A 26,748-nucleotide genomic window follows, 5' to 3' on the forward strand; every position below is an offset into this window, starting at 1 on the left:
AGGTAACGCCAAATTTGTGAGGCCCAGTCACTCGAGGGCAGAGTTGCCACCAGCGGGACCAAGCCAGGCTGGAGGAACAGGCCAGCAGGGACCTTACAAGGACAAATGCAAAGTCCTGCCCCGGGCAGGCAGAGCCCCTGGCAGCGATACAGGCTGGGGACGGTGCTGCTGGAAGGGACGTGGGGGTCCTGGCAGACACAACCCGAACTGGAGCCCTGGCACCAAAGGCCAAGGGCATCCCAGGCTGTAGCACCACAGCCAACAGATCAAGGGAAGTGATTATCCCCCTTGGCTAAGCGCTTGTTAGACCACACCTCGATTCTGTGTCCTGTTCCAGCGCCTCTAATACAATGAAGACATAAAAACCAAGAGCAAGCTCAGCTGAGGGCCACCAGGATGCTCAGGGGACTGCACCGATGGCCCTGTGAGGAGAGGCTGAGGGACCGGGGCTTGTTCAGGCTGGAGAAGAAAAAAAGTTGAGGGACACCTGGTAGTCACCACTCTGTTCCTAGCGGGGGGCCAGAAGGAAGAAGGAGCCAGGCTTGTCACAGTGCTGCAAGGCAGAAGGACAAGAAAAAACAGGCAAGAGTCAGCCAGGACATAAGGAAAAATTTTACCCCCCTGCGGACGGTCCAGCAGTGAAGCAGGGCCCCAGAGAGGTTGTGCCTGCTCCATCCTTGGAGGCTTTCAAAGATCTGACTGGCCAGAGCCCTGAGCAACCTGGTGGAGGCCAAGCTGGCCCTGCTTGGAGCTGGAGGTTGGGCTACAGGCCTCCTGAGGTCCCTACCAACATGAATGGTCCTATGATTCTCACATATTTCCAGCGTAGCGCTAGAAAGGCTGGATAAATTGACATGCAGAACATATGATAGCTTGCAACCGCAATGTAGCAGGAAAATATGGGGAAGTCAGAGAGAAAAAAACAGTAACAAAAATTAAATAGAGATGCTGGAAGAAAATAGTTCACCCATGATTAAAGCGGATGCAGCAATAGTTTGGGAAGTGTGAAACCAAAATAAGGAGAGAAATTGATATGCCGTGACCTCCTGCCCCAGAGGCCTGACATGGGAAGGGCCATGGAAGTGCCCGGGAAGGGCCAGACAGCAGGCCTCCAGCAGCAGGATCCTGGCTATCCCCAGGAAAGGCAAGTGCCTCATTAGAATCACAAAACATAAAGACACCAAACAATACTTTAAGTACCCTCAGTAACACGAATTTGGATTACTTACTCCACTGGTCTATTTTAATAATTACTCCATGTTAGCTAACGTTCTTACAAAACACTCTACCTGTTTCAGCCCCTCTTAGGTCTCCCCTGTTCCTACTTCCCTAAGTGAAGGTGCAATTCCTCCTGGGGCCGGGAGCTCAGGAGATGGGGTCCTCCAGGAACGATATCTGCCTGTTGTGCTAACGAACCACTCAGGTTTAACCCTAGTTAGCAGAGAAATTGCAAAAGGCTTTTAAACTATCATTTTATGCTAAAGATTTCATACACCTGGCACTGCATTTTCTTAATACTGTCATGGGAAATGCGTAATTTTCTACTGGATTAATTCTGGCTTCCTTCTCAGACCACACCAGCCTAGGTGTAAAGGGCACAAGCACAGCTTAGGACTGAATTTCAAACAAGCAAGATGATATTGACCTTTTCCCCCTTAACCTTTTTGAAAGGGTCTGAACTACAAAGCTGCCTGGGAACAACAGGCAACCTCATCAACTGTTAAATACTTACTCTGCTCTTAAATGATGCATGAAGTACAGCTGATAAATATGCCTGTTCCTTTCAACTGGCTATATGGCGCATAGCCGCAACCTTGCATATGTCTGAACAGATGTTACAAGAAACATTCCAGCAGCATATAACCAGCAAGCCAGGACAGATTGGTCTAGTTTTGGTTTGGATTTGTTTAGAGCTATTTGGAAAGAGAGAATAAACAAACACACTAAAACACAGACAGAATTTTATAGAATCATAGAAGCGTTTAGGTTGGAAAAGACCTTTAAGATCAACAAGTCCAACCGTTAACCCAGCACTGCCCAGCCCACCACTACACCATGTCCCTGAGCACCACATCTACACGGCTTTTAAATACCCCCAGGGATGGGGACTCCACCACTTCCCTGGGCAGCCTGTTCCAGTGCTGGACAACCCTTTCAGTGAAGTAAAATTTCCCAATATCCAGTCTAAACCTCCCCTGGCGCAACTTGAGGCCATTTCCTCTCGTCCTGTCACTTGTTACCTGGGAGAAGAGACCGACCCCACCTCTCTACACCCTCCTTTCAGGCAGCTGTAGAGAGCGATGAGGTCTCCCCTCAGCCTCCTCTTCTCCAGGCTCAACAACCCCAGGTCCCTCAGCCGCTCCCCATCAGCCTTGTGCCCCAGACCCTTCCCCAGCTCCGTTGCCCTTCTCTGGACACGCTCCAGCCCCTCCATGTCTCTCTGGGAGTGAGGGGCCCAACACTGAACACAGCATTTGAGGTGCGGCCTCACCAGTGCCGGGTACAGGGGCACGATCACTGCCCTAGTCCTGCTGGCCACGCTATTTCTGACACAAGCCAGGATGCTGTTGGCCTTCTTGGCCACCTGGGCACACTGCTGGCTCATATTCAGGCGGCTGTCGACCAACACCCCCAGGTCCTTTTCCACCAGGCAGCTTTCCAGCCACTCTTCCCCAAGCCTGCAGCGTTGCATGGGGTTGCTGTGACCCAAGTGCAGGACCTGGCACTTGGCCTTGTTGAACCTCATACAAGTGACCTCGGCCCATCGACCCAGCCTGTCCAGGTCCCTCTGCAGAGCCTTCCTACCCTCAAGAGATCAACACTCCCACCCAACTTGGTGTGGTCTGCAAACTGACTGAGGGTGCACTCGATCCCTTCGTCCAGATCATTGATAAAGACATTAAACAGAACTGGCCCCAACACAGAGCCCTGGGGACACCGCTTGTGACCGGCCACCAACTGGAGTAAACTCCATTCCCCACCACTCTTTGGGCCCGGCCATCCAGCCAGTTCTTTACCCAGCGAAGAGTACACCCGTCCAAGCCATGAGCAGCCAGTTTCTCCAGGAGAATGCTGTGGGAAACCGTGTCAAAGGCTTTACTGGAGTCTAGATAGACAACATCCACAGCCTTGCCCTCATCCATTAGGTGGGTCGCCTTGTCATAGAAGGAGATCAGGTTGGTCAAGCAGGACCTGCCTTTCCTAAACCCATGCTGACTGGGCCTGATCACCTGGTTGTCCTGTACATGCCACGTGATGGCACTCAAGATGATCTGCTCCATAACCTTCCCCGGCACCGAGGTCAGGCTGACAGGTCTGCAGTTCCCCGGATCCTCCTTCTGACCCTTCTTGTAGATCCGTGTCACATTTGCTAACCTATTTTATACTAAAGAAAATCAGCATGAGATGAGGAAACATCTCCAATTATGTAAAGGATGGTAGGGAGAAGAAATCAAATAACCTGCACCGTGTGCCCATGGTGGATAGGACAGGAAATCTTGGGTTTAAACCCAAGGAAGCAAGAAAACATTCTGATTAGAGGCTAAGAAAAGTATTTTAATGATAAAGTTAACAAAACAGGAAGGGCAAGACTTGCTGGGAGTTTTTAGTCTTTGCATGAATGGCATCTCTCAGAACAGACTGAAGAAAATATCTGTCAGGACGCATCATAGCTCCCGCTCTGAGGAAAGGATGTGGACTAGATGAGCTCTCAAGTGTACTCCTCAGCCTAGTTTCTGATGGCTCTATGAAATTTCTTAACCTGACCACTGAATTTCAGCTAAAGAGTCACGTAATTACACCAAGAATATCCAAGAGCAAAATGTTTTTCATGCTAATATTGCCTTATTGCTGTTGTGTAATCCTCTCTGGCTACTTCTACACCAGTAAACAGAACGGTGACGTTCGGCATTGCCCTGGCCCTAAGAACAACTGGCACAAACTGGCCGTGTTCACATCCTTAAGCTTTCTGTCTCCCCCAAGCAGGGTGGACACGTTCAGATTCCCTGCAGGGAATGATGTTTGGCCTGTGCTGAACACCAAGCCGTGCCAAGGATTGCCTAGGAGACTGCTAGTTCGTCCTGAGCCAAAGCTACGTCAGGGAATTTAGCAGAATGGATTGACTGAGTTCCAGTTCTTGTGCCCAGTACTTTGGCAATGATTAACTCAGTAGCAGAGATGCAGCTTCTCTCTCCACATGCAGTTGTTTCTTGGTCTAAGCACAGGCTTGTTGGCTGAAGGCCTGCCTGTTTGGAAGGGGAAGGAGTTTTGGGACTGGAATCAGGTTAATAGATGCTATAAGAACAATGAAGGCACTCCTTTCTGTAAGGTAACGGTTTGGTATTACCCATGTTATCAGGCTTTACCAAAATGTCATTTTTAAGAAGACTGCAAATAGTTTAGGATTTGGGATTAGAGATGTAATTTTGTTGTGATCTGATTGCTTTCTCTCCCTTTTTTTGGGCAAGCTTCATGACTGCCAGTCTCAGCCACTCCATCTGTGAGAGAACACCTGACAGAAGTCTTTCAGAGTCAGCTTTCTTGCTGCATCTTCCTCAACAGTTACATTTTCATGATCATCATCTTTCTGAGATGAATCAGGACCAGTCGAGTAAATCAAGGGTGAAGGATGGAAAAACAGGATAATTATTGAGGGGGAGGGAATTTCCATCTCATAGAAGTGTCTGAGTTTGACAGATAGCACAGCATTTTACCCATGATAATTAGTGTAACAGATGGGGTATAAGGGCAGGGACTTCAGAAGCTCACACAGGGACAGGTACATGCTGCAGAAGATGGTGAAGCAGGATCAGAATCAGCAGGACTGTGAAGCAGAGGAGGAGATCGTTGCATTTTGGAAGAGATCTCAGCCTCAAAAAGCCAGCCCTCTTTTCCTCTTGTACACAACGCTGCTGATCCCGCTCCTGCCTCGCCCTGCTCCATACCACATACACTAACCCCGTGTACCTGAATTCTGTTTATTTCTTAGGTCCCAACACCCCCGCTCCTCATTACAGCTGCAGGACTTAATGACAATGAATGGCTGAGTGATAAAAGAGCAGGTATGATTCACTGTACAGAAACATGAAGTGACGTACAAAAAGAACCTCCCTAACCTTACAAACATACTGTTGGGCCCTAAAATAGAAAATGACAACTCAGGAAAGAGTCTCAGAATCTCAACAGTTCTAGGAAAATGCCTGCTCTTGGCTGGGTCAAAAAAGGCAAACTGAATGCTAGGAATTGTTAAGAAAAGATGAACAAAATATAGAATACCAAAATGATGCTACACAGATTCAGAACGCATCTGCACCCTGACTACTGTGTACAGTTTTCATTCTCTGTTGCAAAAAGCATATAGCTTTCCATATGAGGAATGAGAAAACACAGTAGGACTCTTCAGACTGAAAAAGAGATGTCTACAGAAGTCATGAGTGGCAAGAAGTTGTTGAATAAGCAACAGTTGTTTGTTGCCTGTTTGATAATTAGAATGAATCAAATAAAGGTGTAAGGAGCCTGGCTCAAAACAAACAAAAGTGAGCGGTTTTTACAGTGTGTTGTTTGCCACAAGGCATTGCCGAAGTCAATGTTCCCACCCCCCAGGTTAAGCAAATCCACTGAAGAAAATCCCACCGAGTCCATGAAATACAAGGACATCTCCTCTTGCTTTGCACGTCCCTGAGCACACCACGCTTCATGCTGGGAGAGCACTACTACATGCCTGCCCTGCTTTTACACGCTTCTTCATGCATGTGCTATCAGCAGTGCTGGACACAGGTCACCGGGCCAAATGTCTTTGGTTTGATTTGAGAGGCCCACTGTTCTGATTTCTGCCATAAGAACGAACAGAAGCAAATTGGTGCTCAGTGATCTAGGAGATGGTACAGAGCCACTACTGGCCACTACAAATTGTGGCTTGATAAAATAATGATGGCGTTAGTCTACAAAGTCATTTAGTTGTACGACATGAAAATCAGTCTATACAAACACTGAGGCATTTCTTGCATCTAAAAGAAAACAACTTGAGTCATGCTTACAGAACCTGGAGCTTATAATGGAAATCAGTTACACCAAAAAGAATTTAGAGAAAACTAGCTAGAAGGAACTGCCAAGAATTTATGATAACTACTGAAATGCTGCTGCAGGTAAGGGAGCTAACGCATCGTTGAATGAACAAGAGCAGAGCAGTGGTCTCATTCATTTCTAATGCAGCGTAAGTGCTGGAAACCTCTTGGGGATCTTTCAGATCAGAACGTACATCTTTGGAACAGGACATGAAAGCCACACTGCAGAAGGAGAAGCCACTTTGGAAAAAAAGAAATACTAAGAGAAACACCACCTAATTTGCTTAGCCATGAGAAGTACCTGACCACAGCACAGAGGCAGCTATAGGGGAAGACATTTATCACAGAAAGAAGCTTTTTAACCAGACAACGGCACAATAAGATCTATTCAAGATCTATTCTTAACTGAATGCGTTCCTAGTAAAATCACAGCCAGGAAAATAGAAGCTCGATTATTTCAGAAACAAAAAGAACGCCATGTGAAAAGAGCACTTTCTTCTCTCATCCCCTAAGAACAACAAGAGGCAAGTAAAAGAGACAGGGCAGTAAAAGAACACGTGGAGTGTCACTGTCACGTACCAGATTTTGCAGGTGTGGAGTCACTGGCTGCCTTGACGGCCTTCAGAAGGACGTGCTGATTAGACGACACAGGCATGCCTGCTCTGCATTGCTGCTGCTGTTGCTTTTGCTGCTGCTGTTTCAAGGCCTGGGGAAGAGGACACAAGAACATGACCAAAGAGAAATCAAAAATATTCTTAGAAATTACGAGCACACAGTACAAACCGCTTGTTTTACAGCAACCAATAGCTGGGTTCTGGTTCTAACTACGTCAGAAGCTCAAAACGACTTCTGAAACATTCGGTTTGCGTGGGACACTGACGCTGTCTATTTAAATACACTACTGCAAGTCGACAGATTTCCTACCTGTGCACCTAAAGCAAAAAGTTAATGGTTGCAGAACATCTTAAGTTGTGTTGTTTCATGAAAAATCATCTCTAGAGAATGCAAAGAGAAAGGATTCCAAATCCGGAGTTGGTTCAAGAAGTAATTATACAAATAACTTCAAAGTAAAAGTACCACCATGTCATTCATTTCCGTCTCCTGGAGAAGCAAGTAGCAACTTACTAAAAACCTTCAACAGAGACACTGCCCGTTAGGTAAGACTTTTTTAATTAGGACAGTAACAAAGATTAAAACACTAAAGGGAAGAAAAGAAAATCCTTTGTTTCAGAAAAGACTGTTAAGGCAACCATAACACAGCCTAAAAGGCACAAATGACTAAGACAAGGAAGTAAGAAGGCTTTTGGTTCAACTGCAGCATTTACCCAAACCAAAGTGTCTGTTTTCAAAAAATGAAATCCAAACCCAAATAACAGCAGAATAAATTACAACAGACCAAGTATACCGTGGAAGTTCAAAATAGGAAGTAACAGGAAATATTATGCTGCATACATACAAATGAGTGGGACTGCTAACTAGAGATCACAACTATCTTTCTGCCACGAAGAGAATAGAAAACAGACTGACTTTCAGTTTGTAAAGACACAAATGAGGGAGACTGACAACAAAAGGATACAGACAATGAATGGGCATGTTCGATTCCTATTTTCTAATTTATTAGAGCTCCTATTTAGCCACTTCTACCACAGGTTAAAAAACCATTCAGCCAAATTGAAACACAGCAAAATTGAAAATGAGTAAGAGGAAGTATCCTCTGTAATGCACAATTAACCTCCTGTTATTGAGGTCAAAAGCTTTTAAAAGAAAGAAAGATAAAAAGAGAGACCTGGCATTCATACGAGTAACAAAAATCCATAAACAAGTTCAAGAAAGCTTTTACAAATTCTTCTTTGGTTTGAAGAAGAACTGCAGGCAACAGTGAATGTCAAGGAAGTACCAGACTATGAAGACCACTGGTATGTTCAGGGGGTTGCGTGAATCCCATTCTGCCATTACGCAAATAACTTCAAATATGTAAGGTTTTGTATATTCACCTATTCTGTATGCCATTTAATTGCTGCATTCTCCTCGGCTTAGGTGAAACAATTCTGCTTTTGTTCATTGTGTCACCTCAGTTCTCGGCCATGCAGCGCCTGAGGTGCCCACGCCAACGGTGGCTGAGCCATGCGTGGGAAGAGGAGGAAACAATTACTCATTAGATACCTCTCTGAATTCCGTGTCAGCTTCACACTTGCGTTCTCTGTTATAAACATTTGCGGGTTTCTTTAATAAATCTAAATTTATATTGAGCCCCGTCATAATCACAGAATAACTCTGGTGGGAAAGGACCTCGGGAGGTCTCCAGTCCAACCTCCAGCTCCAAGCAGGGCCAGCTTGGCCTCCACCAGGTCGCTCAGGGCTCTGGCCAGTCAGATCTTCGAAAGCCGCCAAGGATGGAAAAGGCACAACCTCTCTGGGCCCCTGCTCCACTGCTGGACTGTCCGCAGGGAAAAAAGCTTTTCCTTATGTCCTGTTTTTCCTTATACCATTCAACTTATGCCCGTTGTTCCTCACCATCCCACTTCCTTCACCATATTGTGATGAGCCTGCCTCTGTCTGCTCTTCCTTGTAAGTACTGGGGGGACAGAGGGGAGGAAGGCGAGAGGCCCGGCTCCCCCGTAACACCCTATACCAGGCAGAGCTCCCCCATAGCACCCTATACCAGGTCCAGCTCCCCCATAACAGCCTATATGAGGCCCTGCTCTCCCATAACACCCTATATCAGGCCCTCCTCTCCCATAACACCCTATATTGGGCCCTGCTCTCCCATAACACCCTATACCAGGCCCAGCTCTCCCATAACACCCTATACCAGGCCCTGCTCTCCCATAACACCCTACACCAGGCCCTGCTCTCCCATAACACCCTATACCAGGCCCAGCTCTCCCATAACACCCTATATCGGACCCAGCTCCCCCATAACACCCTATATTGGGCCCTGCTCTCCCATAACACCCTATATCAGGCCCAGCTCTCCCATAACACCCTATATCGGGCCCTGCTCTCCCATAACACCCTATATCGGGCCCTGCTCTCCCATAACGCCCTACACCAGGCCCTGCTCTCCCATAACACCCTATATCGGGCCCTGCTCCCCCATAACACCCTATATCGGACCCAGCTCCCCCATAACACCCTATACCAGGCCCAGCTCCCCCATAACACCCTATACCGGGCCCAGCTCCCCTCAGCTCCAGCCATGCAAGGCCCCGCTCTGCCGACTCACCTCTGTCAGGAACCAGCCAATCAGGAAAGCGCTAACTACCCCGCAGCCACCAATCAGGCGGCAGCTTCCAGGCGCCGCGGCTGTGGGAGGCTCTGCAGGCAGCGGAGGGTCTCGCAGAGGGGCTCTCCAGAGACCCGGGCACACGGCAAACGCCTGCGCCAGCACCAGCCCGCCGACGCTCCTCTAACCCTGACCCGCCTGGATACCCCCTCTGTGCCCGTGCGCAGCGGCTCGTTATTTTCGTTTTGTTTGCCTTGAAGCTGTCCTTTGTTCTCGCTGGGTGCGCTGTGCCGCTCGCAATGGAGGGCAGATGTTCCTCAGCGCACAGGTGCGTTTGCACAAAGGGCAGCTCTGAGGTAAACCCCGCCGTCGAGGGCGGAAACCACCGCTTTATTCTACAGAGTTGAAAAAGAGCATAATTCAAAATGGCGCCACTCAGTACCATCAGCACCTCCTTTAATTGTCATTTAAACAAAGACCTTATGTCAGCAGCACGCTCCTCCCTGTCGGCTCCACTGTGGATGACAACAGTGACGGCAGCAGGACCAGGAGCTGCTCCTAAGCACCCGCTTCTTGCTCTGGACCTGCCTACGGTCTCTGGTAATGATGTTAAAAACCCACGGGCTGCACCTAATGGGGAAAAATCTGTATTGTACAGCTCCCTTCTTCACACAAAAGGTGACAAAGCGACTATTCACCGACCAGAGAGCTTCTGTAGGGTGTAGCCCAACTCAGTTCCTGGCTGTATTCATTCCATGTATGTGGCAACAACAGATAAAAGTGTAATGGATAAAGATGAAAGCCAACAGTATAAACCTTATCAGAGCAGAGGGTGTAATTTCTAATCTTAAAACACCATGATGAGATCTGGCTCGAGGGAGGGGATCCTTCCCCTCTGCTCAGCACTGGTGAGGCCACCCCTGGCTCCAGTGCTGGGCTCCCCAGTCCAAGAGGGACAGGGACGGACTGGAGAGAGGCCAGCAAGGGGCTGCCAAGATGCTGAAGAGCTGGAGCATCTCTGCTATGAGGAAAGGCTGGGGGAGCTGGGACTGCTCAGCCTGGGGCAGAGCAGGCTCAGGGGGTTGAATCCACGTCTATGAATACCCGCAGGGACGGAATGAAGAAGAGGAGCCAGGCTCTTCTAGTGGTGCCCAGTGCCAGGACCAGAGGCAACAGGCACAAAATAAGAAATTCCATCTGAATTCAAGATACACTTTTACTATGAGGGTGACCGAGCGCTGGCACAGGTTGCTCAGAGAAGTTGTGGAGTCTCCCTCCTTGGAGATATTCAGAAGCTGTCTGGACGTGGTCCTGGGCAACTGGCTCTGGGTGACCCCACTTGAGCAGAGGGGTTGGAACAGAGGGACCCCAGAGGTTCCTTCCAACCCCAACCAGTCTGGGTTTCGGTGCTTCTGTGAATTCTGATGGTACTGGGATGGCCGCTCAAGCTAGGTAAGGATGAGATGAAGGTCAGTGGATTGGAGAGGATCAGAGGAAAGAATTAGGGTCGTACCTGCATTTTCCAGCGACGGGTGAGAAACCACCCATCTTTCTGGACCTGCACTACAAATTTCAGAGTCTCAGTGTGGTGGTTTTTTGTATCAGCACACACTCACTGTAACAAAGGGGGTTTCTCCCCATAATTGTTTCATCTTTCCAGCAGGATAAGCACTGACGTGTCTCTGCCAATTTAGATTCAGATATTGCAAATCTCTAACTCGGGATTTTTCCAAACGATTGTAAGGAACACAGCCATCTGCTTACTTACTACACTGTGTGGTGATGGCACGCCAGTACACACCGTATGATTTGGCTGTATTTTACAGTGATAACTCTGATGTGTTTATGAAATAAATCCTGACCCTTATTTCTTAGAGGACCTGATACTTATTGTCAGTGTAGCAGCAGCGTGGTGTTCCAGGGTTAAAAGTTCTCACTTAGAAATCTGTTCTCTCTTCCCTCCAGTAATATATAATTACTTAGCGCTTAAGACAGGAGGGCTGAATCCAGCCAGCTGTCTTCTGCGGTGGATGCTAGCAAATAAGCTGGGTCACAGACGTAATTAAAAATATGAAAGCTTTCTTTAATTCTTGCTTCCCTCAGTATATTATTTTTCCCTACTACTCTGCTCATAACACTGCTGCCTCCTTCCTGCTATCTGTATTTGCTCATTCTATCTACTTTTTATAACCTGATCACAGTGGCAACTGTGTTTAGGAAGAGGTGGAAGATGTGATACTTGGTCAAAATGGCAGAATTCCACTGGAACTAAAATTAAGCAAAGGACTGGGCATGGAACGTTCTTAATTTGATGCAAAGCTAGAGCAAACTTTGGGCAGGTAACCTGGAACGACTGAACGGTTATGGTGTTCTTTGGCAGCACCTTTTCCTGTGTGCCTCTGGAAGGCAAGTTACTCACTATGCTACAATTTGATGCTCTACTCTGGGCTACAAAAGTTGAGTTCAGGGAGAAGAGCTGTTGTGATGGAAGATGATGACCACCAGAAGCAGCTTTCTGCTCTGCAAAGAGCTGCAGAACTGTTAAGGACAAACGGGTATGCTATGCAGACATCAAGGCCTCCATGTGGTTCCCCATTTCTCTTTCAGGGTTTCTAATTCTTTTCCCCAAACCAATTAGATTAACAGTGAAACTGAGAACACTGTCTCAGTTTTGGAACTCACTGGCTCTGAGGTATTTCAGTACACTCAGCGACAGCGCTGGAACAAGGATGCTCGGGAAGCAGACATCTCACAATAAGAAAGCTGGGGGGTGGAGGAGGGAGAGAGCAGAGACAGAGGGGAATGAATATAAAGGTGGGTGAAGGCTGGTGGGAGCCGGAGCATGGCGAATTCAGAGATGAAAAGTAGAAAATTATTAGGCATGTAAGAACAGAGGCTGGGAGGAGAGGAGAAAAGTAGATGGAGTGTAGGTTTGGAAACTGTAGGTTTGGAAATGAAGCGTGGGTTTGCCCAGAGGTCCCTTCCAACCTGTGATTCCGTGAAACAGGGACCTACAGTCCAGAGAAAATGAAGAGGAACTGCTAAGCACAAGAGGGGAAAGAGGACTGTTTATAACAAACCCTGAGTCTGTTTGATCATTCTCTTAAAAGAGAAAAGCCTTTGCGGATGTTGGAGAGAAATGGTTGCCAGCCAGGCTTAAACAGGGATGAGGAAGGGAAAGCAAAGAGTATAATTAATATCTTGCTGAATTAGCGAGAAGCAATTTTCTGAGGATTCAAATGAAAGTGGAAGCTTGGCTCTGAACTTCAGAAGAAAATCTGCCTGAAGTGACAACACAACCTCGCTTCTTTCTTGCAGCTATCAGCAACAAGCAACATCACAGTAACACCGAGGCTTCTGTCGAGAACCAGCCAAGTGGGAAAAGAAAGGAGAGAGAAGATTCCCTAAAGCTGGCATCTCATTACGACATCAACTCAGCCCTCTCTTGCTGGAAACAAAGCCCCAGTTTATCCAGTTGCCTTATCTTCCCCTGTAATAGTCCCCTCAATAATATGCCCTACGTAGATCCTTCTGTCTCACTGCAGATCCTTTTCCCAGGGCCACAGGCCCTGGGAAAGGCATCTCTGTTAGCTGAATGCCATCCTGAGTGTTGCTTCTCAGCTAGAAGAAGTCAGGAAAACAGGCTGGGCTGGAAAAGGTAAATCCTGTCTGGAACACATCATGATTTCATCTGTCTGTGACAAGCTTCCGTAATCCCTGGACTAGCACCTCCTCTGCAACTTGATTCATAACTCCTTACAGATTTTTACTTTACTAAGGAGTAAATCTAACCCTGATAAAGCATTTCCTTTCTAAGGATCGTGGAAAACTAAACAATGCAGTTGGGGAAACACCTGCAAATAAGACACTCAGGGGACTAATTCATCTTGCATTTTTCATTAGGAGAAACAAATCATTTGAAGTACAAACACTTACCCGTTCCATCCTGCATGCACACAGTTAACACTATCTACACAACAGTCGTTCCCCAAGCATGGAAAATACTCAGTCCTCCTCCTTCTCTCGTAACACCCAGCAGAGGTGCAACGTGAAGTCAGTGTGCTCTCCTTCCCCTTCTTCCCTCCATATACACATACACACTGCACCCACAGAATTCCTTGGAAGGGAACGTACCGGCCCTAACTAGGGGAAGAAGTCAGTGGATTTAATTCTCTTCCCAAAGAGACCTTCCATTTACTAAAACAGACTGTAGAAAGCTAAGCACACTCATCAAAAGGTTGGGAGAAAAGAAATAACATCTTGTATCTGTTCTCTCATAAGAATAATAAAAAAATTTCCAGATGCTTATGTAGGAAAAAAGCAAAGAACTAAATAGCACAATGTTTGAATGGCCTTTAAGAGAGAGGGATGTTTTAGCAAAACCCTGTTTACTATGAGACAGCCAGGAAGTCCTGAGTTCCCTCCCTGCAGAGCGCAGTTTCACTGAGAAAGACGATTTACCAGAGAAATAAAATTACTGCAATGATCCCTAAACTGGGTTCCAGCCTAGGGTACTTACCTGCTTGAGTGCCTTCTTGCTGTGCTTCTGGGATGAGGAGATGACTTTGCCTGTCTGGATGGAAGGTGATGGGCAGCCTGACTGAGGGGAGGATGTCTGTGACAGTCTAGATGACACTACAAGAAAAAAAACACAATATATACATAACCCGACCTTTATACATTTGCCTGCAGCACATTAGCCAGTCCTCACCATTTCAGATCATCTCATGAGGCTCATGAAAATTGCACCTCTAGCAAATGTTACTTTTTGCATGAAGAATCATTCCTGTTTCCTCCCCACCACCAAGGCAGCTGTTTTCCTCTGAAAGCCAACAGCAATTCCTGTGACCAGCTTCAGATTTTTCACCTCTTGTCCATCTCCTTTTTATTAATCTTGTAAATAGCTGCTATCAAACAACACTGCAGCTTGAGAAAAAGCTTCAGATTCACCCAGGTTTAGCCAGTTCAAATCTAACTGGAAATACAGGCACAGGCAATGGTTGTCTTCATCTGGAATGACCTGTGGTCAGACACCTAATCGATAGCAGTTTCTGATCAAATTAAATCTGAATCCCATGCAAGCACGGGAAGATAAACGACATGCAAAGAAGTGGAACTTCACTTGCTCCTTTCTAAAAAGAAATATGGGAATATACAGGATATCCCAGTAAATGAACACATATTCTTGGTGGATGAGCCTAGACGCTTAAAGAAGTCTGGTCCTACCCACATGGAGTCCTACAGCAAGGCTTCTAGTTTCAGGTGATTTGGACTTCTAAACGGTCTTGTTACCACCAACAATCCGGGATGGGAATTAAATAACAGCTGCTCATGTAGCTGGAATATACCTATGGGGCACAGGATACTCAAACGGCTCCGCTCTGGCGGCAGTGGGGTGATGGATACATGGCCAGCCAGGGGAAGCGTTGGGTTCCAGTCTCTCATAGTCACGGTTTTGCCTCTGTTGTCTTGGAAAATATATACTGTACTGGCCAGCAGCCAGGGTTAACCCACCACATGTCCCTGTACAAAAAGCCAGGTGATCAGCACGCAAGGACTAGTCAGAGCTGTTCAGCTGCTGAGACTGAAATAGTACCACAAAAAATGACAAACGCAAAATGACATTAACTGGAATGCCCTACACATTGCACGATGGCCGTAACAAACCAAACCCTATGTCGGCATAGCCAAGAACGTCAATGAGATACGGCTGCACCTGCAATGAACTCTGAAAGCAGATCTGCGAGACTGGGTACGGAGGCAGCCAGTTAAAGAGAAAACAACAGAAGTTACCAAACTCATGGTCTGTATATAGATCTGCACATGAATTTGTACAGCTAACAATGCCCACTGTAAGATCAAGGAAACACAAGGAAGAGTAAAAGAATGTTTGAGCCTGGGGCAGGCAAAACCTCTACCATAAAGGATAATAAACAGTCACATGTAAACTATTTAAATTATTCCTTCCTGAAGCCATTAGTTCTAGAACACAAGGCTAAACTAGTATCCTCCTGCAACAGAAAGGAGTTAAGCGATAATGGCAACAGCTCTTCATTAACAACAGCCACAGTGTGATCCGGCTCAGTACCTACAGAGAAGGGAAGCTCCCAAAAATAATGCAGTGACAGTAAGCATCAGAAAGCAACATTTCAAATGCATAGAATTAGTAACAACATATTGTAAAAAGTAAAATCCTCACATGTGGCATGGGCATTAAATGAAAAGAGCGAGGTTTTTTAGAAGGAATACACAATAGAGATGAGGTAATATCAGACTCTGAAATGTCATTAAAACCAACTACAATTAAAAGGTACGGTAAGAAACCAGTAATTTAACAGTCACTGACAGGACTCCCATACCCAGATGACACATGCACATGATGGGAGATGGTGCAGTCGCACAGCAAGCGGAACTACCACTTGCCAGGCAAAACACCCCCCTGATGTTATACCGAGACCTGGGAAGCAAAGGTTGTGCCTGTACTTTGAAAGAGCAGTAAGAATGTTCATAAACTTGCATTTGTCTCTCAATTTGGTTGACATTGCAGTTCAAGAAGCATAAGAAGATGGTCATGGTCTGACCAGCACCTGGAGAGGAAAAGCAGATCTCACAAACCTGTTAGAATTCTTTGAATGCATCGATAAAGAGAACTGGAAGAAAAGAATGTTTGTTGCTAAGAGTTCACTCACACTTCCAGAGATTTTCAACAAAAGGCTCCTAAAAATTATTTGGCTATTGTTTAAAAGACAAAGAATTGGCATAACTCTGGTGCTGGATGGGACAGAAGGCAAAGAACAGAATCAAATGGTAATCAGGCAAGAAATCAGCAAAAATTCTGCAAGGTCACGTCTAAGTAGGGAGCATTTTAGTGCTTAGTGATAGACTGGAAGGCAGGAAACAGTAAAATATTAAATATTTAGTTTAGTTAAGATCAGAGAGAATTGTGTGGAAATTCAGAGAAATATAATCCAGAGAACAAAAGACCAAAAACATGAAGTAAAACATCAAAAAGGAGTAAGTACATTTTTGGAGGAAAAAACCCAAGATTTGGGGGGTTTTTTAACCCAAACACAGTTTGGGTTAAAAACGAACTGTGTCACCTCAGGAAAGGGATCCATTACGGCTGGCAGGTGTATGAAAATGGCAGCAAGATGATGCAATGCATAACGACGGAAAGATGATGTATCTAAAACTCCTACAGCATATTCACGTTGACTGTCTCACGTACTGTAGTGCTGATCACGCCACATCAGCAAAATTTGATGGGATTCAGGAAAGTAAAGAAAATGGTTAAGGACACAATAAAAACCAGGGATACTGAGCTATTTGATATTATTCTCAAAGGAAGGGCCGTGAGTGAAGCCTACAAAATAGAACGATGCAGCTTCGCGTCTGGGCGCCCCATTTCTGCGGGGAAAGCACCGTGCTTGCAGCCACCGGGCCGCTGTCGTCACCGGAGAGCCCGGGCACGGCAGAGCCATCGGCCTCGCTCCTACACTACCCAGATACGTTCCCAATCCACCACCGCTGCCAACACAACCCTCGGCTGGACAAACGCTGCGCCCCCGTCCTTGTAAACCTAATCCTTGCTCGTAGCTGTTAAACACCAAGAAAACACAAGTTCGGTTTAACATTTAAAACCCGGGCAGAGAAACAGATTGACTGTTACTGGTTTTGAGACATTTGAATAGCAGGAACATAAACCACATCCTCTTTGAAGTCTATCACTGCTGTAACTACAAGTTCTGCGTGAAGTAGAAACACTAAGCCAAATACAGGCTACTCTTCCCCAGCCTCATATTCTATTCACATTTTCATTTTTATGCTGTCTTTGAACAAAGAAAACAAATCTTTTCAACCCAGGAATGGCAGCACAGGCTAAAACCCACGCCTGGGAAGACAACTCATCCCCGGAGCAGATACAATAGAGCCGCATTACGATATTTTGCACACCCTCTGAGTGTGTAAAAGCCCGCAGTGCCACAACGACTGCTGTGTTGGACTGACAGCTGTAGCCACAACAAATTCTCGAGAACAAACAGGAGAACTTGAGAAAGCCAACCAAGGCACAGCTGCCTGAGCTCAGCTGCGGGCCCCCAAAGCGAAGGGGGGATGGATGGAAGGAAAACCTGTGAGAATGCACCCCTGGGTCCTTGGACCCAAAAGCTCTCAGAAAGGTTACATCCTTTTAAGAACTTTGCACGCAGCCAAGCGGAAGTGTAACACAAAGACGTGCACGTGCAGAAAAACAGTCAGCCTCCCATAAGGACAAGGCTTGACAAGCTGAGTTTGTTTCCTCTAGATTTAAACAGAATTTCAGTAAAGTTAGTTCTGTCTTCACTTCAGGCTTTCTTATAATTTGAAAAATAAGTGGAGCTGAGATTGTACCTCTCGATGCCCTTAAATCCTAAGAGCGCTTTTGGAGGGGGGCTGCAGAAATAACTACAGAATGTAAAGCGACATCTGGGAAAGCAGTGCATCCAGGAAGGCACTCCGATTGTAATACTCAATGAGTTGCTTTGCGCTGTTTCTGTGTAAATAAGGATTTCCTTGATCAGCTAAAGATTAGGGAAGACTGCGGGCCAGTATCTGACAGAAATGAATGTCAGTAGATTTTGTAAATTAGAAACAGTCAACAGAATCCCCGCACCCCACAGAGGCAGACGAGAGATGGGATGGAGACGTCACCTTGATAATAAGTGGTAAGGACAGACATGTGACTAAAGGGCAGTGACAAAAAAAACCTCGGGTATTGGAGAGCGCTGGCTGGGAGAAGCGATTAACCATATGCGTCCATAGCCAGGATAGCTCCGAAACGAGGAACTCTGCACACTCGGCCTGAAGTCACTGCGCCAGCTGGTTCATTCACGAGGTTTCATTGCTTCCTGCTGTTGGTTTGGCTGGGAGAGGAGATTGCCAGGTGAAATGTTAACAGTTCTCTAAGGCTACAGTAGATGAGATAAAGTGGGACATGTGTCAGCCAAACCTCACGAACCCTGATGTGTTAGATAAACTAAGAATGGATCCAATGCAGTCCCATGCTCCAGCTGCAAGAATAAATACCGGAGGAAGATCTGTCTGCAGTCAATTACAGCTGTAATTTGTGGGACAGGGACTCCTTTACACTTTAGACTTCTTACGTGAAATGTCACTGACACAAGAGCGTTTCTTCTAAGGAATGAAATTATAACAGAACTTCGATTATGTTAAAGGTCAGTTAAATTAGAAATTTCAGTCCGGCAAGATCTGACGACACTTTACAAGGTATTGGGTTCCCTTAGGATTTGCAAACCCTAAACCATTGGTCAATCAATTCTCTTACATACATTTATAAAGAAACTGCTAACAGCAGCAAAGAGAAGTAGGAAGATCTATTTAACAATAATTTATTGAAGAAGGTGAGTGGTTAATTCTTTTAGAAAAACTGCAGAAAATTGCTGCAAATATTAAATGCAGGATGTAGGACAGGGAGCCCTTCTAACAGAAAGAGTAAGACTGTAAAGTTTCATCAAGACGCTGCCTCGTGTCTTTCCTTCGTAGAGTCCCGGTTCAGTTAACGCTAAGGACTTTCTGCTTGACCCTCTTGGCTAAAGGAAAGCCTCAAACCAGGCAACTGAAGTATGATTTGACCACACGTCCATTTTAACAGCGTGCCACATCCTGCGTCTTCCCGGTGTTTCCGAAGGCAATGGTGGAAGGAACGCCGCAAGTCTCCCGACACCCCGGTACGCAGATCCCACCATGCGCTCTCTGCTGCCACCACCCAGCGCAAGACTGGTCCACTGAAACTGGACTTTAGCCAGTACCCGGCTAAAGTCCATCCTACCACCAAAGCAGCACTAGGACTCATAATTCTCACCTGGTGTTAGGTGCCAGCACCATTCTGTACACTACATGAGACTGAAAATAACAGAAAGGTAAAGATGCTCAAAATATTTTTACTTTTATTTTTTCTTGGATGTCTCGTCTTGCACAGATTATTTACCTTTTAGGGTGTGAAAGTAGCAGGATATTTGTTTGAAATCCCACTGGCTTCCAGTATACATCTGCTTACTTGCCTAAGTTGATATTAATAATAATATTCTGGCTAATGTTTATCTTTCACAAACAGCGTCAGATAAACAACCATGAGAAAATCCATGGATGGAGCTGATCCTGCTTTGGGGCAGCAAGATTGACTGGACACTGTAATATCCCTTTAAGCTCACCATCTCCACGAGACAGAACTATAGAGATCTTCACTCACTCAGCCAACACTTTACTTTTTGATTTATTGCCTTGCCCTCCCTTGACACCGCATGGAGCGTAGCCGGCTGCAGAACTGGGCTATTCGGGGCGCAGCGGTTTAAGGCAGTGCAGGAAAACACCTGGAGCAGCAGTGAGCCAGAGAGGAGGGAAGAGAAAAGCAGAGGGAGATCTTACAGCGAAACAACGGGGATGATGACAGAACTCATACTTTTTTGGCAGGCACTCAGGCAATTCCTAAATCAAGATTAAGATTTTCTTAAACTGATGTAGCAGAAATGACTGTTCGGTTTCTCAGGCTTGTTTCAGAAGAGATGCAGAGGACACTGCTGAAGAAAGCAAGCATAAAGAACGACCTGGCATTTATACAAGTTTTTTTTCAGTGGCTCTGAAAGAAAATTACTCTTAGGGTCATTCGTCTTAAGGTCAACCTTGGCAGTTCACTTTACCAAACACCGGCATATGGATATCTTGACTAACATGCTAACTGTTTAACAGCATGAAACAAAATCAAACCATTAAAAACGTGCTAGAAGTAAAGGAAAAAGGTATCTGCAATTGCTGGGAGAACTTGGGAGTCAAAATACTTTCAAATCAGAAGAAAAAAAGATATAACAGTTTGCGAAACTGAAATTAATCTGACAAGAAGAGTCTTTTGCTTGAGCTACGGCTGAAGACAACCAAAACCAACCTACCCCCATAGTACTAGTGTAAAAACACCGCACGGACCCTGTATTTTGACACTGCAGCAGGCTGTGATGTACGCAAAGGGCACAGCCTTCTGAACCGCTCACACGACAGCTCCTGGAACTGTGGCGTTTTACTGGGTCTCTCATCCTTTACCTTTTAAAGATCAGAGCTAATTATAGTTTCAAATATAATACACAGTAAAAGAAACTCTCACCTTTGGGTAAGTGGAATCAAACTATTTTGGAGCAATGAAATTGTTCTGCTAAATTTATACTCAGAGCATTAGATAAAAAATCTACTAGGGAGAAAAAGCCTTTTGCTGGACAACTGCTTCATGAGCGCCACCTAACAAACTGCTCTGGCTGCAAGCGCTGCAGAAATCAATGCCATCTTATGAATGGGTAACGCATCCTGAGAATTCATTCCACCCATTAGGAGTCCAAAATCTGTAATCCCGCTGCCAGCGTAACCTTGATTTATTATTTGGCACAGAAGCAGCGCTCTTCTGTACAGCCTTCAGGCACGAGAGATTTACTCTTTGCCTTTAAAAGGACCAAAACGCAGCACGATCTAGACACAAGACACGTCCCATCGGCAGGCGCTGCCGCCAGCCCTGCGCCTGCTCTCGTCACTCTCGCAGCAGAGCTCGGTGCAAAGCCACGTGGGCACACGGACGAGGTACTCACCTCTGCGTCCCGGCTGGAGCTCAGAAGTAGGAGCTCTGCTGGGGTTTTGTCTCTGATTTTGTTTGGGCTTGGGAGAGCATAATATGAAAAAAAATTAAAATAGTAGATCCAGAGTTCCTGCTCAAGGGATTGCATGCATTTCCATGGGGCTGTCTGCCTCAAAATCTACACATTCAGAAAGAAAAGGCTGCACTTTACTCATTTGGAAAGAAAGTACAGTCAAGCTGAACTAAAAATACAATACCCCCCCCTTCAACTATGTGCAGTCATAAGCTTAAAATAACCCAATTTTAAACAGCTAATGGGATCCAGATGTATTACTTGAAAAACTGCTAGTGAAAGCCATTAAAAGATGTTTTGAGAAGCACAGAAATGTCTCGGGTTAATGCAATGCCCTTCTTTTCTACAGGTATGCAGTTTACCAGAATGAGAATGGGAACTCGACCTTGAATTCATATCAAAACAATATCATACTTACAAGTGAGACAACCATTTTAAAAGAGTTCTCCCCCACATGACTGCTCCTTGCTAAAATGAAGGAAGAAATAATGCCCAAAAATACTGTCCAATTGCAACTTCCCAGAACTCCCCCTCCTGCACTTACCCTGGGTAAAGCTGAAACTTGTACTGCTCGGACGAGGATGACACGTTCCTGTTACCACATTACGTCTTTATAAACATCTAAAAGCTCAACTGTTTGCTTCATATAGAGAGACTTGGGTGTATCTTGCACTGGCAGCTCTGAGAAAACAAACTGAAGTACTCAACAAGTCTGATGGCTCATATGTCTCCATGCTCCGGTGATCCCACCTAAGCTCTCTACCCTCTTTCTCTCCCAATTTAAAGCCTTCTTAATTTATTCATATACATGCTTTCTTGGTTACACTGGGTAATTCCTCCACTCTAGGAAAGGACATCAGTTAAATACTAACAAACACCTTACGAAAGAGGGGGGAAGAGAAAAGGAAAGATACAGCTCTACAGCTCTCTGCTTAGCGAAGAAATAAAGTTGGCACCAAGCAGCTCTCACTAAGTAGCTTAACAACACGAAGAGTATAGTATTGCATCACTTAGAGAAAGGTCTGACAACCTGAGCTGCCAAGAGTAGCCAAACATCCTACCTCAAATACTCGAGACACTGCCACCAAAACCTACTCTGTGCGTCCATGACGGCCCTTCGTCAGAGGGATGGGTCAATGCGGAGCTCTTTGGGAGGCAGGACCAAGCACGGCCCTTCAGAGCGGCTGCGGTACCCTCCAGCCTGGGCACGGGAACATCCATCAGCATGATGAACGTTTCAGACAACGTCTCTGTCACGAAGCTTTATCAACTACGGAGATCTCCTAGTTAGCAAACCCCAGGCTTACCTAAATGACACAAAAGTAGTTCTGGTTTCAGCCCAGGCATGGGGAGGGCACCCGACTGCGTTTATTATTCGCAGCGTGCAGCACATCTAGGAACACCAGCCACAGACCGGCAGACCCTGCGGCAGACAGTATGTGTGCAAAAGGAATGAGAAGTCCCCAACCCAGCATGCTCAGAATCTAATTACAAAATGAAACTAAAAGAAACGGTAAAAAGAAATGCTTGGTAGTTTGTACCCGTCACCTCCTAAGCTTAGGCATTTTCAAGTTTTCTGGAGGGCACACGGTGATGGCAAAGGCAGACAAAGGCACAGTGCCCTGGGTGTTCAGAAAAGTCAAATCATGATCATCAAAATGTTCTGAATGGAGAGATTTTTTACTGATCCAAACAACATTTTTTCAGCTGTTGCACTGGAAGGAAGAAGAGAAATAAAGTATTTTACATAAACTCCTTAAAAGATTACAGCTGTAAGTGCTAATTACTTCAGCTGACATCAAATTAGCCGACATCAATGAGTTGTTCTGTTGTTTGGGGTTTTTTTGTTAAAAACCAAACATTAGAGCAGGCGTGTGCCTTTAGGAAAAAGTCAAGACTGAAAGGGTGAGTGATAAATCTGAGTTATTCACAATATGCACCTCAGTAGTCCAGGTAGCTGATAGAAGCAATCATTCATTCCCCTGCTGATAAACACCCAACACTCACTGAAAGTAATTTGACAACCGACCTTGGCAGCTGCCGGTGTCTGGTCTCAGCACATTACTGCAAAGATTTCAGTGTTTGCTTTTTACTTTACCTAAAATAGAAGTTTCCATGTCAAGAACACTTCCCTCTTCCCTAAAAAATACCTGTAGAGCTGCAAAGAACTTAGCAGTTCACCTAAGCTTCTCTCCTCTTTGATGCCAAAAAAGGAGAAATGAAATTCTTCAGGTCAAGGCCATTTGTGTAAAACCAAGATCTGAATCTCACAGTCCATCCCGTCAATGCTTACTGCCACAGAAAACCCAGGTGCTCGTGTTTCTGGTGACAGCACACATGTACTTCAAGGCCTGTCCCTGCAGGTCACCACAAAGGCAGAGGAGAAAACCCGTCCCAAATTCGTAAACAATACCTATACCACTTCACGGTAAGACCGAGAGAGAGAAACACAGGCTGTGAATAACAGCACGGATGAAGAGAAGAGTTACCCTGGCACGGTGGAAGAGCTGTCTTCTTCACAGCCACCTATCTGGTGACCAGAGGCAGCCAGGTGACTCCTGCCATGAGGTTGGTGCAAAGAGGGGTCACAGAGAGACGTCTGCGCTCCATGAGCGCGCTGGATACCAACGGCCGATGATGGCCTTGAAATGGAGAGTGAGGAGGATGCGTTGCTCCACAAGGAAAAAATCTCGTCATGTGGATGGTTTTATATGATGATAGAAAAGTGGGGAGGAATGTCTACGTTAAAGCGAGGGAAGACAGGAAAATCTTCCTCTGAGCATACCAGGGTAAGAATTATTTTGAAAAAGGCCAATATTTTATGCTCTCAGACCAGAAAAGCTTCTAGCACTAACATTCAGCTCCTAAAGCAGCCAGTTTTGACATGACCGATACCCAACTGACAGCGTCCACTTTCCAGGTACCCTTTTGTCGCTCGGTTTGAACACGGCACCTGCTCCGAGGAGCCTCTAAAATGACCCTTGTCATTCCTTGCAGGTATTCTCTTTCTCTGGATCGCAGCTGATGGGCAGTAGCCAGAGAACAGGTGTCATTTCAATAGGTTGTTCCTTGAGTTCTGAGTCCTTTCGGAGGCAAATTTACAACCCACAGAATAGGCATCGAGTTGAGTAGCTGCAGGCCAGGCAGGACGTGGACTTTGCCGTGCCAGCACCTCCTGCTGTCACGCAGGGACACACAGAAGGGCAGAAGCAGCAGCGCAGCTCTTCTCCCTCACTTTTCAGGCAATGCAATTAAAAAAGGAGCATGAAAGGTATTTCTGCATCCCACGTGTGAAGAAGGAGAGAGATGAATTGTGCAACAGTACGCCCACTCAGCGGGTTCGCTCTGGCTGTCACAGCCTGCAAGAGGAAACGCAGGCAGGTCACGGCCACCTCCGGCACACCAAGTATTTGGCAGCTCTACAGACACGGTCACTCAAAACCCGGCATCCTGTGCACACAAGATACAGGCTTCAGTAAGGCTTCTGATACATACTCAAAAGCAAGCGTGTGAATTTAAGCACAGCATCGATAAGGCACCGTGGAAGCAGAAGCTGAGGCAGATCTACTGAGAAGCATGAAGGAGCACAAACGCAGCACTTGTCTTTCTGAAACGTTCACCTTGCAACACGGTTCAATAGTTTGGCTCAGCGACAGCAACACCAAATTAACAGCAAGAGAAAACGGAGAAACTCATTTGCTCATATGAAGCTGTAGCAGTGCATTTACACGCGTTAGTCACTGCATTCCTAGGAATGCATGGTTTTAAAAAAAATACAATAGAAATTGCACAATACACACAAAAAACACCAATGGCACTTGCTGTCGAGTACGTTTTTAAGCAGTGCCACTTCCCTGAAGAGCTTGTCAGAACCCAAAGCTTTACCTCATGGTGTCAAGTGTGAGATGCCCACAAAGCTCAAGGGAACTTCTGTTGACTGTCGTTGACTGGTATATTGTATTTTTAATAACAATTGATTTTTAATAACGATTTATTTTTAAGAGAATCCAATCACTATATAACTCATTCAGTATGGGAGTATTTGCTCTGAAGAAGTAACGCACCTGCAACTGAAATACACCCCGTACAACTTTGTTCCTTGTAAAGCAACCCCCTTCGGGCAGCATATGGTTGCGAAAAAAAACCCGTAAGTTACAGTGAAGATTATTCTTATGCTTCTCTACAGAATCCTTCAATAAAATATGTCCTTTTTTGAGTATTACTTGTGACTGCCTACTAACACCACAGCATACTGAAGACACGGGCATTCCTGAGCCAGAATATATCTGGAGCACAGCAAGTTTGTTAAGGTACACGAGCAAACGAACTGATCTCATGGTTTGCTGTCATCAAAAGGAGGTCTTACGCCTCCCTCCCCAGATGAGCAGCCCCATCCCTTCCCTCCAACCGTCCTGGGATGTATCGGGTCCCTCCATGAGCCGATTCAAATTGCTAATCAGGCACAAGGCTGCCCGTCTTTTTATCGCTACGTTTGCTTTCGTAGGGCTGCGGAGGCATGCTGGCTCACAGCGGGGTCCCCATGGCTGCCCCAGTCTACCCAGGGTCAGTCAGGAGAGGGCACGGACCAGAGTCCGGGGCAGAGCATCCCTCTGAGCATCTCAGCTGACCCCCAGCACCTCCTCACAGCAGACGCTCAGCGGCCAATGTAAGCAGGACCGTATGCTTCAGATGCTTTGTTTTGGGGTAACAGAACACGTTTCTAGGTTGCTGACTCAAACACAGAGCAGGTTAGAGGTGGCCAAACATGAACCATATAGGAAGCTAATGTAGGCGTTCGAAGAGGGGAAGATGTGGTCACGTTTCTTTGAACTCCCCCCCGGGCTCCTGCATCACATATCACCTCGGTGCGACTGCATCGGGGGCAGCACGGCTGCTCTCCTCCTCGAGTCTGAAGAGCTACTTCCAAGCTAACTCATTAGCTCTCAGGTCTCTTTGATCATTGTTACCGCAGCTTGTCTCTGCCAATATACGCTTTAAGGAAAGAAAATAAGCCGTTTAAAAATCTCGTATCCTGACTACAGAGGATCTCCAACCCAGCTATGCAGCGGCACAACCTGGAACCTGCACAGGTTTGCACATCGCCCTCCCAGCTACCACCTCACCGGTGCCTGCGAGGCGTCTCACCGACTCAGCCACTGAACGAGGGTTTGCTGCCAAGACAGACGTGCCAGGGAACAAGCCTCCGAGGACAGCGCAAGCGCCTGCGAGAGGATTATTTGATTATCGTGTGTTTCATGAGTGCGTGAGAGTGCTAAGCAGTTATGCCTGGACTGTAACAGTGGTGATGCCAATGCATTTACTGCTGAGACGGCGCTAGCACAAGGGTTTAATTTTTTTGAGAAGAACCATGAGTTACCCGCTACACTGACGCTGCCTGATTTTCACCTCACGAAGTAGCATTTTTCTTCATTGGTGAAACCACACAGTTGACCTGGAAACAGTTGATTTAGACAATTTAGGAATTCGCCAAATAACTTTTATGCAGAGAAACTGATGAAGATAATACGACGCCGATGATCACATTTAACCCCAGCTATAGGGTATAGCTGAAAGGTAGGCTTGTGGCTCAGAGTCCTAAATTAGGAGTCAAAGTATAGATTAAGCTGTTTCCCTGTATTCCCTTCTCTGCTTTTACCTACTGTGACTTAAGCGACGTGACTGCAAGCTCCCCGGGGCGGGAATCCTGCGTCCAGCACCCAGCACATCAGCGCTCTGACCCTGGAGCCTGCTAAAACAGTGCTGTAACGTGTCCAGCTAA

General features: G+C 46.1%; 1 protein-coding gene across 3 annotated transcripts in view; it reads right to left on the reverse strand.

The window, feature by feature from the left end:
* Positions 1 to 26,748, reverse strand: part of ASXL2 (ASXL transcriptional regulator 2) — a 127,409-nt gene that overhangs the window by 19,822 nt on the left and 80,839 nt on the right. For all 3 annotated transcript variants that reach the window (XM_075497579.1, XM_075497580.1, XM_075497581.1), the window contains 2 exons: positions 13,808 to 13,923; positions 6,642 to 6,768 (listed from right to left, as the gene is read on the reverse strand). In XM_075497579.1, coding sequence (XP_075353694.1) covers positions 6,642 to 6,768; positions 13,808 to 13,923 — 243 coding nt within the window. The remainder of the gene's footprint in view (positions 1 to 6,641; positions 6,769 to 13,807; positions 13,924 to 26,748) is intronic.

This window comes from Mycteria americana, chromosome 3, assembly GCF_035582795.1.
Source record: "Mycteria americana isolate JAX WOST 10 ecotype Jacksonville Zoo and Gardens chromosome 3, USCA_MyAme_1.0, whole genome shotgun sequence".
Lineage (NCBI taxonomy): Eukaryota > Metazoa > Chordata > Aves > Ciconiiformes > Ciconiidae > Mycteria > Mycteria americana.